The sequence below is a fragment of the Bubalus bubalis genome, chromosome 2 (assembly GCF_019923935.1).
Source record: "Bubalus bubalis isolate 160015118507 breed Murrah chromosome 2, NDDB_SH_1, whole genome shotgun sequence".
Lineage (NCBI taxonomy): Eukaryota > Metazoa > Chordata > Mammalia > Artiodactyla > Bovidae > Bubalus > Bubalus bubalis.
In genome coordinates, this window is record NC_059158.1 from 170,542,038 (window position 1) to 170,563,645 (window position 21,608).

At 38.9% G+C, this 21,608-nt stretch overlaps 1 protein-coding gene across 14 annotated transcripts in view; it reads left to right on the forward strand.

Annotated features, from left to right (window-relative positions):
* Positions 1–21,608, forward strand: part of SP140 (SP140 nuclear body protein) — an 81,321-nt gene that overhangs the window by 47,216 nt on the left and 12,497 nt on the right. For all 14 annotated transcript variants that reach the window (XM_006047076.3, XM_044937929.1, XM_044937930.1 and 11 more), the window contains 6 exons: positions 1,300–1,413; positions 2,399–2,452; positions 12,456–12,512; positions 14,256–14,342; positions 18,214–18,282; positions 19,893–19,997. In XM_006047076.3, the coding sequence (XP_006047138.2) occupies positions 1,300–1,413; positions 2,399–2,452; positions 12,456–12,512; positions 14,256–14,342; positions 18,214–18,282; positions 19,893–19,997 (486 nt within the window). The remainder of the gene's footprint in view (positions 1–1,299; positions 1,414–2,398; positions 2,453–12,455; positions 12,513–14,255; positions 14,343–18,213; positions 18,283–19,892; positions 19,998–21,608) is intronic.

Below are 21,608 nucleotides of genomic sequence, written 5' to 3' on the forward strand. Positions count from 1 at the left end.
GAGCCAAGAGGCCAACGGACTTGAGGACAGAGTTTGGGGTAAATGCATAGTACATTAGCATAGCTTAAGACAAACATTTCCATAAGAAAAAGGCATTGGTTATCTCTAGGTTTGAGAATAGTTAACTTCAGGTGAAACCAGGTGTTCTTATGGCAACACAGTATTTTAAGAGAAACCTCCTTTTAAATTTATATAGAGAAGAAAAAAATATCGCTAGTTTGTTTCCTTCTGCCGATTAAGACGGAGAAGGCAATGGCACCCCACTCCAGTACTCTTGCCTGGAAAATCCCATGGACGGAGGAGCCTGGTAGGCTGCAGTCCATGGGGTTGCTAAGAGTCGGACACGACTGAGCTACTTGACTTTTACTTTTCACTTTTATGCATTGGAGAAGGAAATGGCAACCCACTCCAGTGTTCTTGCCTGGAGAATCCCAGGGACAGGGGAGCCTGGTGGGCTGCCATCCATGGGGTCGCACAGAGTCGGACACGACTGAAGCGACTTAGCAGCAGCAGCTGATTAAGAGAGATAAAAATGTCTGACACTTGCAGGCTATTTCCTCCGTTTGGAGACCCCTGGCCTTCCTGCCTGTTACCCTCTCAACCTAGGACTGAATTCCTTTAGGATTGACTGGTTGGATCTCCTTGCAGTCCAAGGGACTCTCAAGAGTCTTCTCCAACACCACAGTTCAAAAGCATCGGTTCTTTGGCGCTCAGCTTTCTTTATAGTCCAACTCTCACATCCATACATGACTACAGGAAAAACCACAGTCTTAACCAGACAAACCTTTGTTAGCTAAAGAGAAAGCAGAATGAGGTACAAAAGATGGGAAAAAACATGGTTCTATTGGACCTCAGGTGTGATTATTGGAGCAGATGTACTTTTTTCCGGAAAGCAGTTTATCTTAGCTCAGAATATCAGTGTGCAGCAGGAAAGCACCAGGAACCGTATGCTAATCACTGTCTGAGGATCTGTAATGTTCTTGTTCCCCTTCAGTATCTGGCAGACTAGAAGCTCTCCAGATGAATATAGAAGAAGATGCAGAAGAGCTAGGTTCTAGCCCACTATCCTATGATAGCCAAAGTAATTATGAATTAAAAAAAAAACAAACAGAAACAAAGTTCTGGTAAAGATAAAGCGATAAAGGGAAACAGGGAGACTTAAAGAAAGAGTTAGATGTATGGAAAATCAAAGGAAGATTTCAGAGGAAGAAGTAGAAAAGGGGGATCAACAAAAGGGGGTTCAGAAAAGAGGATCATTGGGGAAATAAAAAATCTTCATAAGCCTTGATTTTGACCCAGGTACAAAGCGACCAACGTTTGGAAATCAGTGCTCCTGTGTGATGTGCTTCTCGAAAGATGTGCCCAGAGATCCAGAAGGAAGAACTGAAAGTATGCAAGCTGATGACACGATAGGTAAGGCTACCTGAGGGTGGTGAGATGGGGGTGACTCCACTGGCAACACAGACCCAGGTAGGGTGGTGGCAGATGGAAGGAAGGAATAAGGCATATGGGTGGCTTCCAGTCTATCCCAGTATCCTGATCTCTGCATTTGCTTGACCTGATCCTTTTGGGACTAGCAGGGAAGCAAGAGATCATTATAAAATTGTGTTTAAGGGATGGCCCGTGTTGATTATACATGGTTGATATATTAATTGGGCTTCCCTGGTGGCTCAGATGGTAAAGCATCTGCCAGCAATGCAGGCAACATGGATTTGATCCCTATGTTGGGAAGATTCCCCAGAGACGGGAATGCCAACCCACTCTAATATTCTTGCCTGGCAGGCTACAGTCCATGGTGGTGCAAAGAGAAATACACTCTTTAAAGTGGCAGTTTATTGTTTATTACATCAGTGTATTACTAACAAAGCTTTGTGATTTACAGTGATTTCTATCCCTGTCACCCAAGAAAGTCAAGTGTATGTCCATTAGTAGGTAATACTATCATTTTGTCACAATCTTAAAAAGGTCTCAAAAGAGAGCTACTCCTGCCACTTAATTGTCAGAAGGAAAGACTTCAGATCAACTATTCTTAACCCAGCACATAGGTTTGATAAATGTTCTCCAGCATGTCCCTTGTTTATATAGTGATACTATTCACTTTTGCATATAAGGTCTTATTTCATCCTAACAAAATTCTTAAGGACTAGACAAGTATCCCTGAGTAAACTGAAATTTATAGATATTGAAGAATGTTTTTCAAAGTCCCATTAAGAAATAATGGAAGACCCAGGGTCCGGGGCTCCCATGTCTCGATTCAGTAGGTTTGATTCCTTTACGAGAAAGAGAGATAATAACCCAAACGTCTTTATAAATTCAAGCCTTCTGCAGTATGAATCATCTTAAGATTTGTAACTTTTATTTATTTATTTTTGTTTCCACACCTTGTGTTTTTTTCTAGATATGGTAGATCTTGGGAACAACTCTACTGTGAGAAAACCCAAGAAGAGAAGAAGTAAGACTGCATGCAATTTTATTTGCTTTTGATACTAAAAAGGAGTTTTTAATGCCAGTTTCATTATTATTATTATTTATAATAATGTGTTAATAATATGAAAACCCCATAAAGGTGTCTATATCCTAATCTCTGGAACCTGTAATATGTTATCTTACATGGCAAAAGGGATTTTATACATATGATTAAGATCAGGACCTTGACACTGGAGATTATCCTGCATTTTCTGGGTGCACTCAGTATCATCAAGTGGGCCTTAAAATATGAAGAACTGTTCCTGACTGTGAAGAGAGGAAGAAGTGATTATGGAAGATAGTCACAGAGGGATGCAATATTGCTAGCTTTGCAGATGGAAGGAAAGAATAAGGAATGTTGATGGCTTCTGTTAACAGAAAGTGAGAAAGGAAAGGAAAGAGATTTCCCTCTACAGCCTCCAGACAGGAATGAAGCCCTACTGAAACCTTGATTTTAGCCCAGAGTGACCCTTGTCAGACTTCTAACCAACATAACTATAAGATAATGAACTGTTTTAAGCCACTAAATTTGTGGTCATTTGCTATGGTACCAATAAAAGAGTAATATGGATTTTGGTTATTGGAAGTGGGATGCAGCCAAAATTCATTCCTAAAAATGTGGAAGTGGCTTTGAATTTGGGCAACGGGCAGAGGGAATTTGGGTAATAAGAATTTTAAGTAGAACAATAAAAAATGTCTAGATTACTTTGAACAGTTAGTAGAAATGTGGTGCTGAAGACTGCTTGTGAGGGCTTGGAAGTGAAGAGCATGGTAGGAAAAATCTATGTCATTTTCGAGAATATGTAAATCATTATGAAAAGGCTATTGGGTCGCTAAGAGTCGGGCACGACTGAGCGACTTCACTTTCACTTTTCACTTTCATGCGTTGGAGAAGGAAATGGCAACCCACTCCAGTGTTCTTGCCTGGAGAATCCCAGGGACGGGGGAGCCTGGTGGGCTGCCGTGTATGGGGTCACACAGAGTTGGACACGACTGAAGCGACTTAGCAGCAGCAGCAGCAGCAGCAATATGGAGGCTAAAGGTGTCATGAAGGAAATAAGGAACGTGTTTTTGAAAATAAAAGGAAAGCGAATCCTTACTATTTAGTGGCAGAAAGCTCAGCAAAATTAAATCCTGCAGTTATGTGGGAAGCAGAATTTTTTGGCTTATATAGCTAAGAAGATTCCTAATTACTATGATAAAGGTGCAGCTGGTTTCATGTTGCTGCTTAGAGTAAACTGCGAAAGAAAAGAGGTAAGTCAAGGGAAGAGCTGCTAAACAAAAGGAATCAGGACTTGATGATTTAAATGTTTTTTAGCCTATTCAGATTGCAAAAATGCTAAAGTTAGGAGAGTCACTGTCAGGAAAACATGCTCTGCAGTGACAACCAGGAGTGTCACTATTTAACTTTTTGCGAATGTCCCAGAAGTAGTGAAACATCAAAGTATTCAGTCACACAAATTGTTCTTCAAAGAGATTAAGTTTGTGACCCATAGATAGCCTCAGCCATCGCAGCAGAAGTGAAAAACGGATATGTGAGTCTACAAGAAAGATTTGTGGAGGAGACGCTCGTCTAATGGATGAGATTCTCATGACATATATGGGAGATATAGAAGATTCTTAAGACATTTATACCAACAGAAACAGAGATGTCCTTGTTCTAGTCCTTAGAGCCTGTAATCTGTTACTTTACCTGGCAGAAGAGACACTGGTCGTGTGATTAAATTAAAGATTTTGAGATGGGGAGATTTTTCTAGATTATCTGGGTGGCCCCAATCAAGTCACATGGGTCCTTAAAATCAGAAAACTTTTCCTGCTATGGAGAGAGGGATATGTGACTATAGAATAATGATCAAAGGAGATACAGTGTGAATGGCTTTGGAGAATAAGGCAGGGAGCAATGAGCTAAGAAATGTGGGCAGCCTTCAGAAGCTTGCAAAGGTAAAGAAATCAAATATCCTCTACAGCTTCCAGAAAGAAACAAAGTCTCTAGACGCCTTGATTTTAGCTCAGTGAGACTTGTGTCAGATTCCTGATCTTCCAAACTGCAAGATAAAACATTTGTGCTGCTTTAAGCCAAGAAGTGTATGGTAATTTATAATAGTAACAATAGAGAACTAATACTTTTCATAAGACAAAACAGAAACAAACAAACAAAAATCCTGAGTTTCACCTTTATATCATTAATTTATATTTTTTAAAATAGCAATTTATAGTTTTTCAAACCTTGTTGTTTTCAAAATTTTAAAATATATGATCCATATAAATTTTGATTGATATGTATTTTTCCAGATTTTTCTGTGCATGTTTTGAGATATTTATATCATACACTAACACATTATATCATAAATCTATTTATACTGTTGCATTTCCCTTACTTTAAAATCAGTATGTCATGCAAAAGAGATTATAAACATTTAACATTTTGCCAACTTAACTGTAAAAAGTTTTCTTTTATTCTGCTTTAATTTGCATTGCTCTCATTTTTATTGTGGTTGAGCATTTTTCATTTGTTATTGGTTATTTATTTTCCTTCTTCTAAAAATGGATAATGTGTATGCCTTACCAGTATTGCTATCTTTTTTAAACCATACTGAACAAACATAGGAATATTTATATATACATTAAACTTTGCCTATGTATACTGTTAGTATTTTATTTCATTTGATGTTATTCTCTTAGGTTTGTTTATAACATATTTTGTCCTAGAGAAATTTGAAATTTTATATAGTAAGATCTATCAGGATTTTCCTTTATGGCATCTAGGTTTTGTTTACAATATACAAAGATGTTTTCCAACTTGAAATTTTAAAAATACTTATATATGCTTCTAGAATATTTGACGCACTTAATACTTTTAAATGTTTAAATCTATTATTCACAAAAGACTCACCTCTTTGTGTGTGATGTGAAATAGTAATTACAGGAAGTAACACCAACTTTTTTAAAATTTGAAATATGCTAAAGTACAATATTATATGTTATAGGTATATAATTTTGAAGGTTATACTCCATTTATGGTTATTGTAAAATATTTGCTATATTCCCCATGATGTACAATATATTCTTATAGCTTATTGTATACCTAGTAGTTCATACCTCTTAATTCTCTGCCCCTAATTTGCTCCTCACTGGTAAGCATTAGTTTATTCTCTTTATCTGTGAGTCTGCTTCATTTTTGTTACATTTGCTAGTTTGTTGTATTTTTAAGGTTCCAGATAGAAGTTATATCATACAGTATTTGCCTTTCTCTATCTGACTTATTTCACTTAGCATAATTCCCTTCAAATCCATCCATGTTGACACAAATGGAAAAATTTTCATTCTTTTTTATGGCTGAGTAATATTCCATATGTATCTATCTATATCTATCTATCTATCTACCACATCTTCTTTTCCCATTCGTCTCTTGAAGGACACTTACATTGCTTCCATTTCTTGGCGATTATAAAAATGCTGCTATGAATATTAGGGTACATGTATCTTTTCAAATTAGTGTTTTTGTGTTTTTTGGTTATACATTCAGGAGTGGGACTGCTGTGTCATATGGTAATTCTATGCTTAGTTTTCTGAAAAACCCCAACACTGTTTTTTCCACAGTGGCTGCACCAATTTACATTCCTATAATAGTGAGTGAAGTTTCCCTTTTCTCCATGCTTTTGCTCACCTTGCTATTTGTGTTCTTTCTGATGAGAGCCATTTTGACAGGTGCGAGATGGTTTTGATTTGCATTTCTCTGAAGATCAGTGATGTTGAACATCTTTTCATGTGCCAGTGGATGCCAACACTATTTCCTTCATGATTTGAATGCCCTTTTGCATCTTTTCTTGTGTTCATGGATCTGTGTCTGATTCTACTCTGAGATGCTGGTCTATTTAGTTTTAATGTGGTACCAAGTTGGTTTAATGATACTATTTTAAAGTAAAATTTTCTATTCCTACTTGATATATATATATATATATTTTTTTTTTTTTTTTCAAAGAAAAAGGTAAAAAATATAGTGAGGAGCAACAGAAAAGGGGATTTCAGAAGTCTGATTAATCTGGCTCACTCATTATGCATAAATTTTAGAATCAGTCAAGATTTCCTCCCCACACCTCCACAACTGCATTGGAACTTTGAAAATATATTGAATTTGGAGATTAGTTTGGGTAGAGTTGAGGTTTTTACAAGGAGCATGAGCTCTTCACTTATTCAGGTCATCTTTTATGTTCTTCAACAAAGTTCTAGCTTTTGTAAATAGATCTTGCCAATTTTTACTTTCCTAGACAGCTTTATTGACCTATAATTTCATATAATAGTATTTATCACTGTTAAGGTATGACTGGGTAAGTTTTAACAGACTGACCTCATCAATTCTTTAGAATATTGAAGGTTCCTTTGCATCCTAATTTATGGTCAATCTTTGTGAATGTTCTCTGACACTTAAAAATTGTATTTGAACTATTTGTTGGGGTCTGGTTTCTTCTCATTTACATAGTATTTATTAAATAGAACTTTGTTGTTTAATTCTTGCATCTTCTAAATTAGGCTATATTTGTTCCATCAGGTTTGTATTTAAGTGTGGTAAACGCTCCCACATGACTCTGTGTATTTGACTTCTCACTAGTCTATTGCTTTACTTTAAATATTTTGAGGGTATTCATGACTATATGACTTAATGAATCTTTTCCATTTATTGTTATACAGTGTTTCTCTTTATCTCTACTAGTGCTTTTAATATTAAAATCTCTTTTTCTGGGTGCTGATAATGTAATGTGAATTTTAATGTTTTATGCTTTTTGGTGCTTTTTACTTCTTTTATGTTAAGCCCATTTTTGCAGCTTTGTTTTATGCCTCTTTTAACAACACTTAGCTTCTTCTAATCTTCTCTGATCTTTTTTTAAATCCTAACCGTTTAATAGTTAAATTTTTTTGTTTACATTTGTTCTGGTTCCTGATATACGTCGACTTGTATATCACTGTTCATTTTTATTTTTCTGTGTTTTTGTGTCTCTTTCCTACACTCAAATGGATTGAGATAGAATTCTATATTCCATCTTTTTTCTCTGCTGGTTTAGAGATTAGAGATGAAATTTCTGTAATCTTTTTGACCATCCCCCATCCCCCAAAGATGACAAGGATCTTAGCATGGATTCACTGAAGACTGACCATCCATCTCTACTATTTAGCTATTATTTAACATTTTATTTTAAATTTTCTTTTAATTATAATTTGGAGACTATTATGATTTTTGCAGTTGACATCTACTTAAACACTTAAAAGTCATTTTATGTACTCACCACTGTTTCTTTTCTTTGATTTTGCTTTTTGTCTAGTTGAAATAAATCATTTAGTTCTTTTAGTGAATGGTCTATGAAAGTGAAAGTTGCTCAGTTGTGTCTGACTCTTTGTGACCCCATGGACTATGCAGTCCATGGAATTCTCCAGGCCAGAATACTGGAGTGGGTAGCCTTTCCCTTCTCCAGGGGATCTTCCAACCCAGGAATTGAATCAGGGACTCCTGCATTGCAGGGGAATTCTTTACCAACTGAGCTTTCGGGGAAGCCCTATAAGTGGTAAATTTTTCAAGTGTTGTATGTGCAAATTTGTATTTATTTTAATAGAATTTTTTTCATGAAGTTAACAATTCTAGGTTGACATTTATTTTTCATCAGTACAATAAAGTGTTTACTACATTGTCTTCTAGAATCTGTTTTGTGACTAATGAAAATTTCTCTTATTGTGATTGTCATTTCTTGGTAAATAATCTGTGCTTTCTCTCTAAAAGTTCTTTCTCCAACACTGAGTCATGGAAAATTTAAATTTAGAGAAAACTTGGGAGAATTTTATAGTATACACCAGAATACTTTAATATAGATTCACAGTTGACATTGTACTGTTTTTGCTTTATCACATTTCTTTCAATTTATCCATTTCCTGTACATCCACTAAGCCATCTTCAAATCTGAAACATTTCAAAGATACAGATGTCAGTACTCTTTCCCCCAAATACTTTAATATGTACATCATTAACCAGAGTTCCATATTTATTTGTAGTTCTTTAATTTTTTTCTTTTGAAATAAAGTGTATAATAAAATGTACAAATATTAAGTGTACCATTGATGAGTTAGTTCTCCCATATTATCCAAATCCTTATCAGGATACAGAACATGGCCATCACCCTGGAAACAACCCTTAAGCTCTTTCTGGGATATCCTTACCCCTTACTCATCAGCGACAACCATTCTTCTTTTTTTGAAGATGATAATTTGGCTTGCTTTAAAACTTTATTTTTTTGTTACAATGTTTTATTGTTTCCAGGATATTTTGTTTCTGCCCCCCACAAAAGACTTTAGGGGTGGTGTGATATTTTTCACAAAGGCTAAAATTCAGTGGTAGCATTTCAGATATTAGCGTGCATGAAGGCAGAAATATTTTGCAGTAGGACCCATCATCTTATTTTGTCTTCTTTTTAAAGAAAATTTTTTGTTGCAAGATATTTGCTTCATAATATTTTGCTGCTTTCTGCCATACATCACGGAGAAGGCAATGGCACCCCACTCCAGTACTCTTGCCTGGAAAATCCCATGGACGGAGGAGCCTGGTGGGCTGCAGTCCATGGGGTCTCTAAGAGTCAGACACGACTGAGCGACTTCACTTTCACTTTTCACTTTCATGCATTGGAGAAGGAAATGGCAACCCACTCCAGTGTTCTTGCCTGGAGAATCCCAGGGATGGGGGAGCCTGGTGGGCTGTCGTCTATGGGGTCGCACAGAGTCGGACACAACTAAAGCGACTTAGCAGCGGCGGCCATACATCAACATGATATGTGATTTTGGAGCATATTCTCTTTTGGTAGAAGTCTATTCCACTCAGCAGAGTGTTTTTGAGATTTATCCATATTGTTGAATGTATCAGTAGTTTGTATCAGTTTGTGACTAAGTTACATTGTATGACTATACCATATTTTGTGTATACTCTCTCCTTCTGATGGAGATCACTAGTGTTTCCAGTTTTTGGCTAATGTGAAAAAGCTGCAATGAACACTGTTGTAGAAATCTTTCAGTGGCTCTATGTCTTTATAACGCTCGTATAAATTCCTATAAATGAAATTGCTAAGATACAGAATAGGTGCATCAATTTTTTTCATCTCCCTAAAGCCACTGAGGGGTTAGTAGTATGGCACACACAGGCTGTGCCCAAGCTGAAGAATACCCCCAGCCTTGGAAGGGTTTGTTGTTGTGCAGTCGCTAAGCTGTGTCTGACTCTTTGCGACCCCATGGGCTGTAGCATGCCAGGCTCCTCTGTCCTCCACTGTCTCTTGGAGTTTGCTCAGATTCATGTCCATTGAATCAGTGGTGCTGTCTAACCTTAGAAAGGGGCTACTAGCAAAACTGCACAGAACTTATCCAAGAGGGAAACATTATCTTATTAGCTGGAACTGAAGCAAAGTTTATTATCTTGGAATACTTCTAAGGAGGGAGACGTTCTCTGTTTTATATCGGTCAGGAAATAAATCTGCCCTCTGACCTGGAAGGCTACATTATCTCTAGCTTGCAAAGCTGTTTGTTCAAATATCCTTGGAAAGACTGAGGTGTGTGGAAATACCACGGAGAATCCCTACCCCCACAACAAATTCACCTCACTCATCATGCATATGTGCATGCTAAGTCGCTTCAGTCGTGTCAGACTCTTTGCAACCCCATGGACTGTAGCCCACCAGGCTCCTCTGTCCATGGGATCCTCCAGGCAAAAGTGCTAGAGTGGGTTGCCATGCCCTCCTCCAGGGGATCTGCCCAACCCAGGGATCGAACTTGCGACTCCTGTGACTCCTGCATTGCAAACAGATTTTTTACCACTGAGCCACTGGGGAAGCCCCATCTTACCCATCAGATTCTGGCAAATTTCCCCAAGGAGATAACACTCCATCAGCCATCCCGATTAATCCAACCAGTGTAGGCTGTGCCTTCCAGGCTGGTTGGGGAAAGAATGAGGCATTGCACTCTAGAGTGTTGGAACAGAATCCTGAGTTTTCAGAACTGACATGTTTAACCGCATTAATCCGTCAGTGCCTTTGTCCTGATCATTATCCAGGAAGGAGCTGAGCCCTTTCTGAGGACAGCTGCCATAACGCTGGCATCAAAATCATGGTGTCAGCCTCTGTTGGTAGAGATCAGGCATCTGGGAATTTCCCTGAGGGGCCTGGGCAGGTCAATCACGCCACAGTTCATTTCCACCATCACTGGCCCGGAGACTGGTGTTCCTACTCTGCCAGAGTGTGTAGTTCTCCACATGGCAGACCAAGTGTGTACTAACGTGGAGGAACCGAGTCATCTGATTTCCTCCGGCCAGAGGAGTGACCACAGCCACTTTGATTCTGCCAGCCTGGCTCTGAGACAGCAGCCCAGTGCACTTCGGTTGTCAGCTTAGCCACACGCCAGGGCACCAAGCCTCCGGGGAGTCTTGGGGAACTGAAGACCCCAGCGAGGCTGAGATTTCCTTTAGGCTGTGAAGTAGAGTACAAAGCCGAGGTGCTTCTGGCAAAGTCCCTGCATTCTTTCCTTTAATTGATTATAGTTGATTTACAGTATTGTGTTAGTTTCAGGTGTACAGCAAAGTGATTCAGTTACATATATTTCAGATAATATAAGAATATTCTTTTCCGTTATAGATGTTGAGTATAGTTCCCTGTGCTCTACAGTAAATCCTTGCTGTTTATCTATTTTGTATATAATAGTATCTGTTAATCCCATAAGTAACCATAAGTTTGTTTTTTATGTCTATGAGTATATTTCTGTCTTATAAATAAGTTCATTTGTATCCGTTTTTTTAGATTCCACATGTAAGTGATAGCATATGATATTTGTCTTTCTCTGACTTACTACACTTAATATGACAATCTCTAGTCCATCCATGTTGCTGCCAAGTGTCATTATTTCATTCTTTGTTATGGATAAGTAATATTCCATTATATCTATGTATACTACTATATATGTATATATATCACTTCTTAATCCATTCATCTCTTGATGCACACTTATGTTGCTTTTATGTCTTGGCTATTATAAATAGTGCTGCTATGAACACTGGAGTGCATGTGTCTTTTTGAATTAGAGTTTTCATCTTTCTGGGTATATGCCCAGGAGTGGGATTGAACTCCAGCATTCCTGAATATACCATTTCCATTTGAAGAGCAAGGCTTTTTGGTCCTTCCTGCCTTGTAAGTCAGGACTGAACTACTTACCCAAGACCAATGGTCTCACGTTCACGCATTTTCACATCTCTCACGGGAAAGCAAAACCCAACACAAAACCCCGTGTGGTTCCTTAATTTCCTCTGGTAATTTCAGGTGCTGTATTTTTAAAAAATATTTATTTATTTGGCTGCATTAGGTCTTAGTTGTGGCTCTCGGGATCTCTGATCTTCATTGCAGCGTGTAGGGTCTTTAGTTGTGGCATCTAGTTCCCTGACCAAGGATCAAACCCAGGTCCCCTGCATTGGGAGTCCCCTGCACTGGACCACCAGGCAGATCAGGCATCTGGGCATTATAGTCGCTCAAGCATTATATTAAATATAAGTGAGAGGGTTTTGTTACAACTGCAAGAGTACAGAGATTATTTCATGGCAACTCTCCACATCAAAGTTGAGAATGCCTCCTGAATTGGGCACAGTATATTATCCATGTGCACATTTGAATTTACACGAAAATTTACATTGAAAAGGGAATAAATTGATATATAACCACAGCAATAATCATTCAGTCTAAGGCACCAGTGGAAGTTTATTTTCTAATTTTTAAAAAAATTTTCAAAAGAGGGTCATCTCCTATAGTCTTCCAGAGTGAAATACAGCTCAGAATCAACCTCACACTGCTACGCTGGTACTTAAGAAGTTTGCCCCAGTCTTGTGAACTAATGTCTCAAAAAATACTTGAAAATTATTGATGTACAAGTTTTTGAAAATTATATTTACAGCTCTAAGTAATTAACTTTATAATTTTTTTAAGAAAAAAAGAGAGGACATTGCTGGACAAGAAGACCACGGAGAAATGTACATCGAAAAGGTAAGCAGTGAAGTGAAGTAGTCATACCTGTTTAGTTCATAAGGCACTGCTTCCCGTATTCTTGCAGCCTTCAGTCTCTTGAGGACAGTAATAGTTTTCTAGCTAATGTGTCAGTTAGGATACAGGCCAGGACGCTGTAACAAAGAGACTGCCATATATGTTGGCTTCAACAAAACAGTTTATATTTCACGTGTGCAGTAGTGCAGGGCTAAATAGTACAGACACTGCTGTCCTTAATATATGGCTTCTTTCCTAGGCCAAGAAATTATTATTAATTTGGAGAGATGTTCCAAAGAAGCCTAAATGAACAAAGCAGACTATATGTGTATGTGTGTGCAAGTGCGTGTGTGTTAAATATATGTATAAGCATTATGTGTTTTTATACCTCTATAAATCCTTATTTATACATATTTATCAATCTATATATAGAGGGAGAGACAGATATAGATACATGGAAAAATTAATGTCAGTACATCCAGAAGAACATATGCAGTAGTCATTGCAATATAGGTGATGTTTATAGTTTTATGTTTTTTAAAGTTATATGTATAAATTCAAAATATTAAACATGTTCAACTATTGTAATGGAAGTGTTATTTAAACAGCAAAATATGCAAAAAGAAAGGTCTAACAGGATATCTTTGAACAAGGTAACTGTGGCTTTCTCCAGATGGTGATATTTGAAGCCATTTTTATTTTCTGAGTTTTCAGTAATGTATATGTATTACTTCTCATCAGACCCATGAAATCTTATTTATTTTAGTAGCAGTTTAAGGAGCACTCTTTCTCTAGACAATGAGGACTAGACTTCATTTTCCACGTGATTTCCAAGGCTTTTTTTGGCCACACCCTGTGTCATATGGGATCTTGCTCCCCTGACCAGGGATCAAACCCACACCCACTGCATTATAAGCTTGAAGTCTTAACTACTGGACTGCCAGGGAAGTCCCTGATTTCCAATATTTGAGTCAGTAGGTCTATGTAGAGTCCAGTGAAAATTTATTATTTGTCACCAATCTATATATCTTATGTTCTTGCCAATTTCCATGGCTGCCCTATTAGTGAATGTGTATAATATTGTTCAAAAAGAAAAAAAGTGGTTGCATCCATTTTAAGAATGATTTATTTTCAAAACACTAAATATTTGTATTTAATCCTTTTAACATTTTCACTTAGGTCTTTGTGTCCACAGATCAATTCTAAACCACATTTTCCCCTAAGTGTAGTGAAATCTTGTACACAATTTAAAAGTCATCCCTCATAAATAAAAAATGCTCTGGACACCTGCTTGAGATCCCTTGCCATAACTTTCTTTCTTGTCTGAGTGCACAGTTCAGGAGGGTTCAGAATTAAAACCAGTACCCGTTGCTTTTCTTTTTGGATACTTCTGAATTGAACTTTTTGTTTTCAACACACGGTCAATGGTAGATTGATACGTTTTAATGTATTTTTACAATTAGACAGCCATAAGGTATGGTAGCTTGTAATATACAACTTATAGAACACTTTTGAAAAACTTTAACACTTGACCTTCACAACAACTCTGTGATGAGATGGAATAAGAGTAGCAGATCTATGTTATGGAGGAAGAGACAGAGAGAGTTTAATGGATTTTCATGGGTTTCTGGCTCCTAATTGGCATTTTTCCCACTGTCTTATACTCCCTCTCGTAACATTTCTCACTTGCTTTTCATCTCACATGTCAGCTGTTTTTTGTATAACTCTGGATTTTCCCCTGCCTAGCCCTAGATAACAGCAAAGCTGCTGGCCAACCGGCCCCACATGGAAAGAAGGTGAAAATGAGTCTGCAGAAACCTGCCAAGATCAGGAGTAAGACCGTGACACTTCTATTTTGCCCTGAAGGATCAATAGAAATTTTGCTATGCTTTTGAGGAACACAGATCCTCCCCCACACATTTTTTTTTTCTACTCAAGCTTACCAGTCAATTTGACCACCATGAAATCTAGAAAGCAAGCCCATTTGAAGCCAGCTTTATAAATTGTTTGCATTTATATCATAGCTCTTATCTGCCCAGGATCTAAATTTTTTTTCCTCTTAGTTTTCTCTGTTTTCACAAAAATTCCTTTATCTCACATCTTTGGTTTATTAAAATGGTTAGACTTTATAAATTGTAAGTAGAAAGCAAGTTCATTCTTTCATTGCCCTTTCAAATCAATCTATTAGTTAAGTTTTTCATATTTGGGAGCAGGTCATAGAGCTTTTGTGTTCCCTTTTAGCAGGAATAAAAGTCTTTTCCAGTTACTGAGGGTCCTTTCTAGCCTTGTATTAAGACTAGTTTTTTCTCCAACTCAAAGCACCTCCACTCTTTCCTCCTGAGTAAGCTTGGTCTGAAATACCTATGGTGAAGAGGCGGCATAATTGCAGTCTTTTCTCACTCTCTCTTGGCTCTATCCCCGCTCAGGAACTGCTAGTCTGAGTCATTCAGGATTGGGAAAGTGGATGAGAGAGGAGAGATCAGATGTGGTAGCATCTTACCCAGCAGGCACAGCTGTGAGTTGACACTGTGGAGAAAAGCCCACAATCACTAGCTCTTTTCTCCATGAGATGCTTTCATCAATTGGTGGTGAGGGAAGAGGTGAGGTCAGGCCATGAGCTTGAAGTTTTGGGAAAGAAATATAGTCTGTATATGAAGGCAGATTTAGTACCTCCAAAACCTGTTCCATTGAAACTTTGGATGTCACCTACCTGGTTCAGTCCATTGCCTTCAGATGTGGGGATCCTCCTGCTTGGAAGTAGGGTGACCAACTCAACCCGGTTTGCTGAGGACCTTCCAAGTTCTGCCACTTTAAGTCCCACATCTTGGGTACTCCTTAGTCCTGAACAGACTGGGGCACTTGGTCATACTTTTTGGCACTTAGTGATTTGGTCTCAACTTTTGGGTCTTAGTACTACTAAGATTTGGAGAAAACAGTATTAGATTAAAAATCGTCACATTTACTTCTAGAGGTTAATACCAGCCATTTGGTTGGTTGCCATTTAGTCTCTAAGTTGTGTCCAACTCTTTGGCGACCACATGGACGTAGCCTTCCAGGCTCCTCTGTCCATGGGATTTCCAAGGCAGCAACATTGGAGTGGGCTGCCATTTCCTTCTCCAGGGATCTTCCCAGCCCAGGGATTGAACCCACATCTCATGCATTGCAAGCAGATTCTTTACCACTGAGCCACCAAGGAAGCCAATACTAACCATAACAATTAAAAATAATAATAACCTTAGATTATAATCTCCCATCCAAGTACTAACCAGGCCTGACCCTGCTTAGCTTCCAAGATTAGGTAAGATCAGATGTGTTCAGAGTGGTATGGCTATAGACCTAGATTATAACCTGACTGCTATAATATATATTAGGGTTTGTTATAGAGCTTCAGTGTTATTAAATGGGTACTATACCCTGGGGACATAGAAATAGTTAAATTCTGCCTTGATCAGCCAATCTGTTTTGAAAGTAAAATACAGTAGTGTTATATTATGAAGCAGTGGGTTTTAAGCTCAAAATTTCCTTTTATGAGAAGCTCCAAAAACTAGAATGGACTGCAGTGTATTTTATTGTTCTCCTTACAGATAGTAGGCTAACGGATTTGATGGCTTCTCTGGTGGTGCAAGTGGTAAAAAATCCGCTTACCAATGCAGGAGACATAAGACTTGGGTTCGATCCCTAGCTGGGGAAGATCCCCTGGAGGAGAGCTTGGCAACCCACTCCAGTATTCTTGCCTGGAGAGTCCCATGGACAGAGGAGCATGGTGGGCTACAGTCCATAGGGTCACAAAGAATAGGACTTGACTGAAGCGACTTACACACAAACACACACACACACACACACACACACACACACAACTATAACACACCCATTATCCAGGAAAGGCATAACCAGTGAGCGACAGACAGAGAGAAAGAAAGAGCTCTACAGTTGCTGGACTGTCTAAGATTGTGATTAGAGCTTTAGTGCCAAGCTGAGCTGGAATACAGAAGAGGCAAGGATGAGATATCTGGATCTCTTCTCACTGGGCTGTGAGCATGGACCTTTAGAAGAGGAGGGAGGAATGAGAAAGAGGGCCAGAAATATCCTGGTTTTCTAGAGTATTCTACCACTTTGGCATCATAAGGGCTTCCCTGGTGGCTCATACAGTAAAGAGTCTACCTGCAATGCGGGAGACCCAGGTTCGATCCCTGGATCAGGAAGATGCCCTGGAGGAGGAAATGGCAACCCACTCCAGTACTCTTGCCTGGAAAATCCTGTAGATGAAGGAGACTGGCAAGCTACAGACCATAAGGTCACAAAGAGTTGGACACAACTGAGCGACTTCACTTTCTCTTTCTTTCTTTCTTTCTTTCTTTCTTTGGCATCTTGGTTGAGCGAGGAGGTGAGGAGAGCCTTGAGAGCCATACCTGGCTGGATGGCCTTCTGCTGTGTGGTGGACCCACCTTCCAGAGGGAGAAAGTAAGAGGAAGTCAAAAGATTAATCCACCTCTTTAAGAACCCCATTTCTACCTTTTTAGTGGTTCTCCCTGGCCCATGGCTATTAGTTTTATTCTATTGGATTGGCCAAAAAGTTCATTCAAGGTTTTCTGTACATTTAAAACCTGGACGAACTTTTTCGGGCAACCAAATACTTTCTTACACAAGTTTATAAATCTCTGTAGGCCTCTTCCTTGAGCTCATATTATCCTGTTAAATAATAACAGGATGACCACTTGCAAGGTTGTTGTAAGTTGTAGACCTTCTGATAAAGTCTAATCATCAAGATTTGTCCCATAGGGCCATTTTGATCTTGAGGAATTGAAAATCTTCTCAGTAACTGCTTAGTCTTAAGACCAGAAAGTAAAATTATTCTGCCAACCATTGGATCCACTTTGGGTTTGATTGAAGGAAAGAGTCTTTTTACTTTGCTGGTCTGATATATGCTCATAATCTGCTTAGAGTTTATAGCACTTAGGAAGGAGTAGCCTGGAAAATATTTCTTCTTGGAGTCTGAATTACCCTTCCCACCAGATGGTGGTCATTGGATGGTGGGCACTGAACTCAGAAAGAAGGAAATGAATTTATCTTCCTACCTTAGAAAATAAAGTACATGTGAATGATAGCAAACTTTGAGATACATATCCACAGCCAATTAACTTATAAATGGCAGGACATTCTCTGATGCAATATTTACTGAGTCCATTCTTAGTTACTATGTGAAATCAAGGTTTTGGAGGACTCTTGGTTAGCATTCTTCTTTTTTCTTAGTTTCTTAGATTCCAATATCTTTGTCTAAGCTCAGGTGGACAAAACTCTTGGTTACATTACTAACACTATTTGTACACTAAATGTACAAACAGCTTCATTCCAGGTGATGTGTGTAACATGTGTCTCACCTGCAAAGACTGCCATAGGGTTTCCTAGAACTCATTTCCCTTAATTGTGCATTAAACAATTAACACATGGTTGCTTGGGATATAAGTAAAATGCTGATATCAATTTCTTGTTTGTTTTACTAATGTGTGACAATGAAAAGTAAAATATAAGTGTAAAACTTGCCATCTAATTCTTGGTAGCTTAAAGACTAAGAAGGATATATTTTTCTTTGTGCATTAGATAGGCTTCTGGGAAATTACATTTCAGTGGAAATTCTGAAAAGCACTAATAGATGCAATGCAGCTGCGTGTTGATTCTGTATGATTCTGTTTTTCTATTTCCTCAGGGAAAAGGAGAGGCAGACCCCACTTTACTCATAATGACAGAATCCCACAGAGAAGAGCTAAGTCAAGAGGTAAGGAAGAAAAAGGAAATATTGTCTCAATAATTAGGCAGCTAATTTCCTGTTTTGCACTGTGTTTTTATTGATAAATCCATTTCCCTAATTGCTTTATGCAGCTTTACTAACAGGAAAAGTTTACGATTTGGTTCAAAATGTGCCTGGATGAAAAAGAAGATAATTTCACAAACAAGAAACTTGGTGACAGATCTAAACCAGACCCCATGGGTCCAAGGGCTATCACAGTGATGTTCTCCCCGCTGAACTGATCACTTTTAAGCCGGAAATAGTCTGTTTGCACATGAAGGGCACATACACAACCCACACATTATTTAACCGGCCCTTCTCTTGCTACACAGAAAGTCAGAGGTTGCACACCATGGATAGCCTGGAGTGGTGGTCAGAAGTCTGTCATCCTCTTCTGATTGTGTGGGCTTGGGCCTGTCACTTGACTGCTTTCCCTTCAGTTTCTTCATCTGTAAAGTAAGAGGGTGAATTAGGCCAGCCATCCTTCACAGCCCATCCCAGGTCTCCTAGTCTACTATCTCAAAACTGGACCATGGACAGCTCCCCCTCCTCCCACCATGGGTCTAAAACATTGACTTGCAGGGTCAGGATCAGTTACACAGCCTCCTTGAGCTAGTTTATTCAAAGACCTTTCACCCCCACTTCTGTGGACTCAGTCTCCAGCAGCCCTCTCCCCATGTAACTTGCAGATTATTCTAGAGCTTCCTGAACTCCTCTTTTAGCTAAGGAGAGTGCTGATATGAGAAAGAAGCGTGAAACAAAGCAGAGAACACAAAGAGAAGGCAGACGTCACCTCCATTAGGTTCCCCCATCATTGCCCTCTCTGCTCACTCAGCCAGACCTGACATAGAGAGATGCAAGTAGTCTCTCATTTTGCTCCAGCTACTGAACTGTGGTGAAATAGTTGGAGGATTCCCTTCAATGACGAAAGAAAGAACTTTTTTTTTCCTTTTGGCCTTGAGGCATGCGGGATCTTGGTTCCAGGACTGGGAATGGGACCTGTGTCCCATGCGTAGAGTCTTAACAGTTAAACTGCCAGGGACGTCCCATGGCTCCCTTCAGAACATGAGGCAGCTATATGCTTCATTGTTGTATGAGAATCAGTGAGGCTGACTGGATTGGGAGCTAAGAGTTTTATCGAAGCCTGATTTTTTTACTAACACATTCAGTTTTGTGTGAAACTTGAGGGATGAGTTAGAGGTGGATATTCTGTAGTCAGGTATCGAAAATGTCACTTGGAAGAAAGGCTTTAACTCTACTGGTAGCGGTTTAGTCACTAAGTTGTGTCTGACTCTTGAGACCCCGTGGACTGTGGCCCGCCAGGCTTCCCTGTCCATGGGATTTCCCAGGCAAGAATACTGGAGTGAGTAGCCGTTTTCTTCTCCAGGGGCTCTTTCTGACCCAGGGATCAAACCCATGTCTCCTGCATTGCAGGTGGATTCTTTACCAACTGAGCTACCAGGGAAGCCCTTGACTCTGGAGATTTGTGGTATAAAGCTTTCTACATCCCTGCATACCTTTATAGGAACAAACTCACCATGGGAGAAGTGGTACGGGTGCGACTGAAAATGAGACCATGAAGGAATCTTCTCTTTCAGGGAAAAGAATGTACACATATGAACGTGTGGATTTTCGCTCTCAGATAATTCCTGTGACCTGTGGTAAGGTGAAGGGAAAGTTACACAAGAAGAAATTGAAACATGGTGAGTTTTAAGGTCTACTATGCAATGCCTATCTGAGGGAATCTTGAGAAGTCATGGGATTACCTATGTGGATTACAGATAGTTGAAGGAATGGGGGCCACCATTTTGCTTAAGAAGGAGGAAGGGATACCTAGGTTAATATTTTCATACTTTAAGAAATCATACACATTAGGTGCTCACTCCCACGTGGACATGTCCACAAGGGACGAGGCTCTCAGTCCGTACCTTCATGTCCTTTCTCTCTCGGGATGATTATCACCAGGGCAGGTGCTTGATATAATGAGGACCAGCAAAGAATTCAGAATCAGATAACGTGAGTCCCAGCCTCTCCTGTGCCAAGAGGAACTGATTCATCTAAGTAGAGAATGGGACCTTTCTGAGCCTGAAATTCTTTATCTAAAAAAGAAATCGTTAAAACCTGCTTCATGATATAGCTGTCAGGAATTAATTTACATAATTGATATAAAGTATTAGTAAACAACTTAACCGAGATACAATTCACCACTCAGGGTGTACAATTCAATGTTGAATTTTGTTTGTATATTCACAAAATGGTGTAACTATCACCACAATCAAATTATAGAATATTTTTGTCAGAATACTTTCCCACTAAAGGAAACTCCATGTCTCTTAGTAATCAATGCCCAGTCTCATACTCACCCCACCACCCAACCCTGAACTGCTAATCTATTTTCTGCTCCATAAATTGGCCTATTCTCAGTATTTCATGTAAAATGGAATCAGGTAATGTGTGCCATTTTGTGACTGGCTCTCTCTCTTATGATGACAATTTCAAAGTTCATCCATGTAATGGCATTATTAGTACTTCATTCTTTCTTATTGTCACATGATATAATATTCCATGGTATAGATATACCATATTTTGTTTAGCTATTCATCAATTGGAGAAGGCAATGGCAACCCACTCCAGTACTCTTGCCTGGAGAATCCCATGGACGCAGGAGCCTGGTAGGGTGCAGTCTGTGGGGTCGCTAAGAGTCGGACATGACTGAGCGACTTCACTTTCACTTTTCATTTTAATGCATTGGAGAAGGAAATGGCAACCCACTCCAGTACTCTTGCCTGGAGAATCCCATGGACGCAGGAGCCTGGTGGGCTGCCGTCTATAGGGTCGCACAGAGTCAGACACGACTGAAGCGACTTAGCAGCAGCAGCATTCATCAATTTGGATTGTTTCCACTCTTTTACTATTACAAATAATGCTATTTTGAACATTCATGTTCTAGTTTTTGTGTGAACAGTCTTTAATTCTTTCCAGTATATACCTAGGAGTGAAATTGCTGGTTCCTGTGATAATTCCATGTTTAGCCCTACTGAGGAAACATCAAAATGTTTTCTACAGTGGCTGTAATATTTTATCTTCCCACCAGCAGTGTATGAGAGTTCCAATCTCTCTGTTTCCATGCCAACACTTGTTATTGTCTCTTTTTTCTAAGACAGCCATCTTGGTGGATGTGAAATGGTATCTCATGGTTTGGCTGTGCTTTTCTGTAATGACTAATGATGCTAACATATGATTATCTTTTATACATAACTTAAATTTTCCATTGTATAGCATTTCACAGTTACTTTTAATACCAGCTATCCATA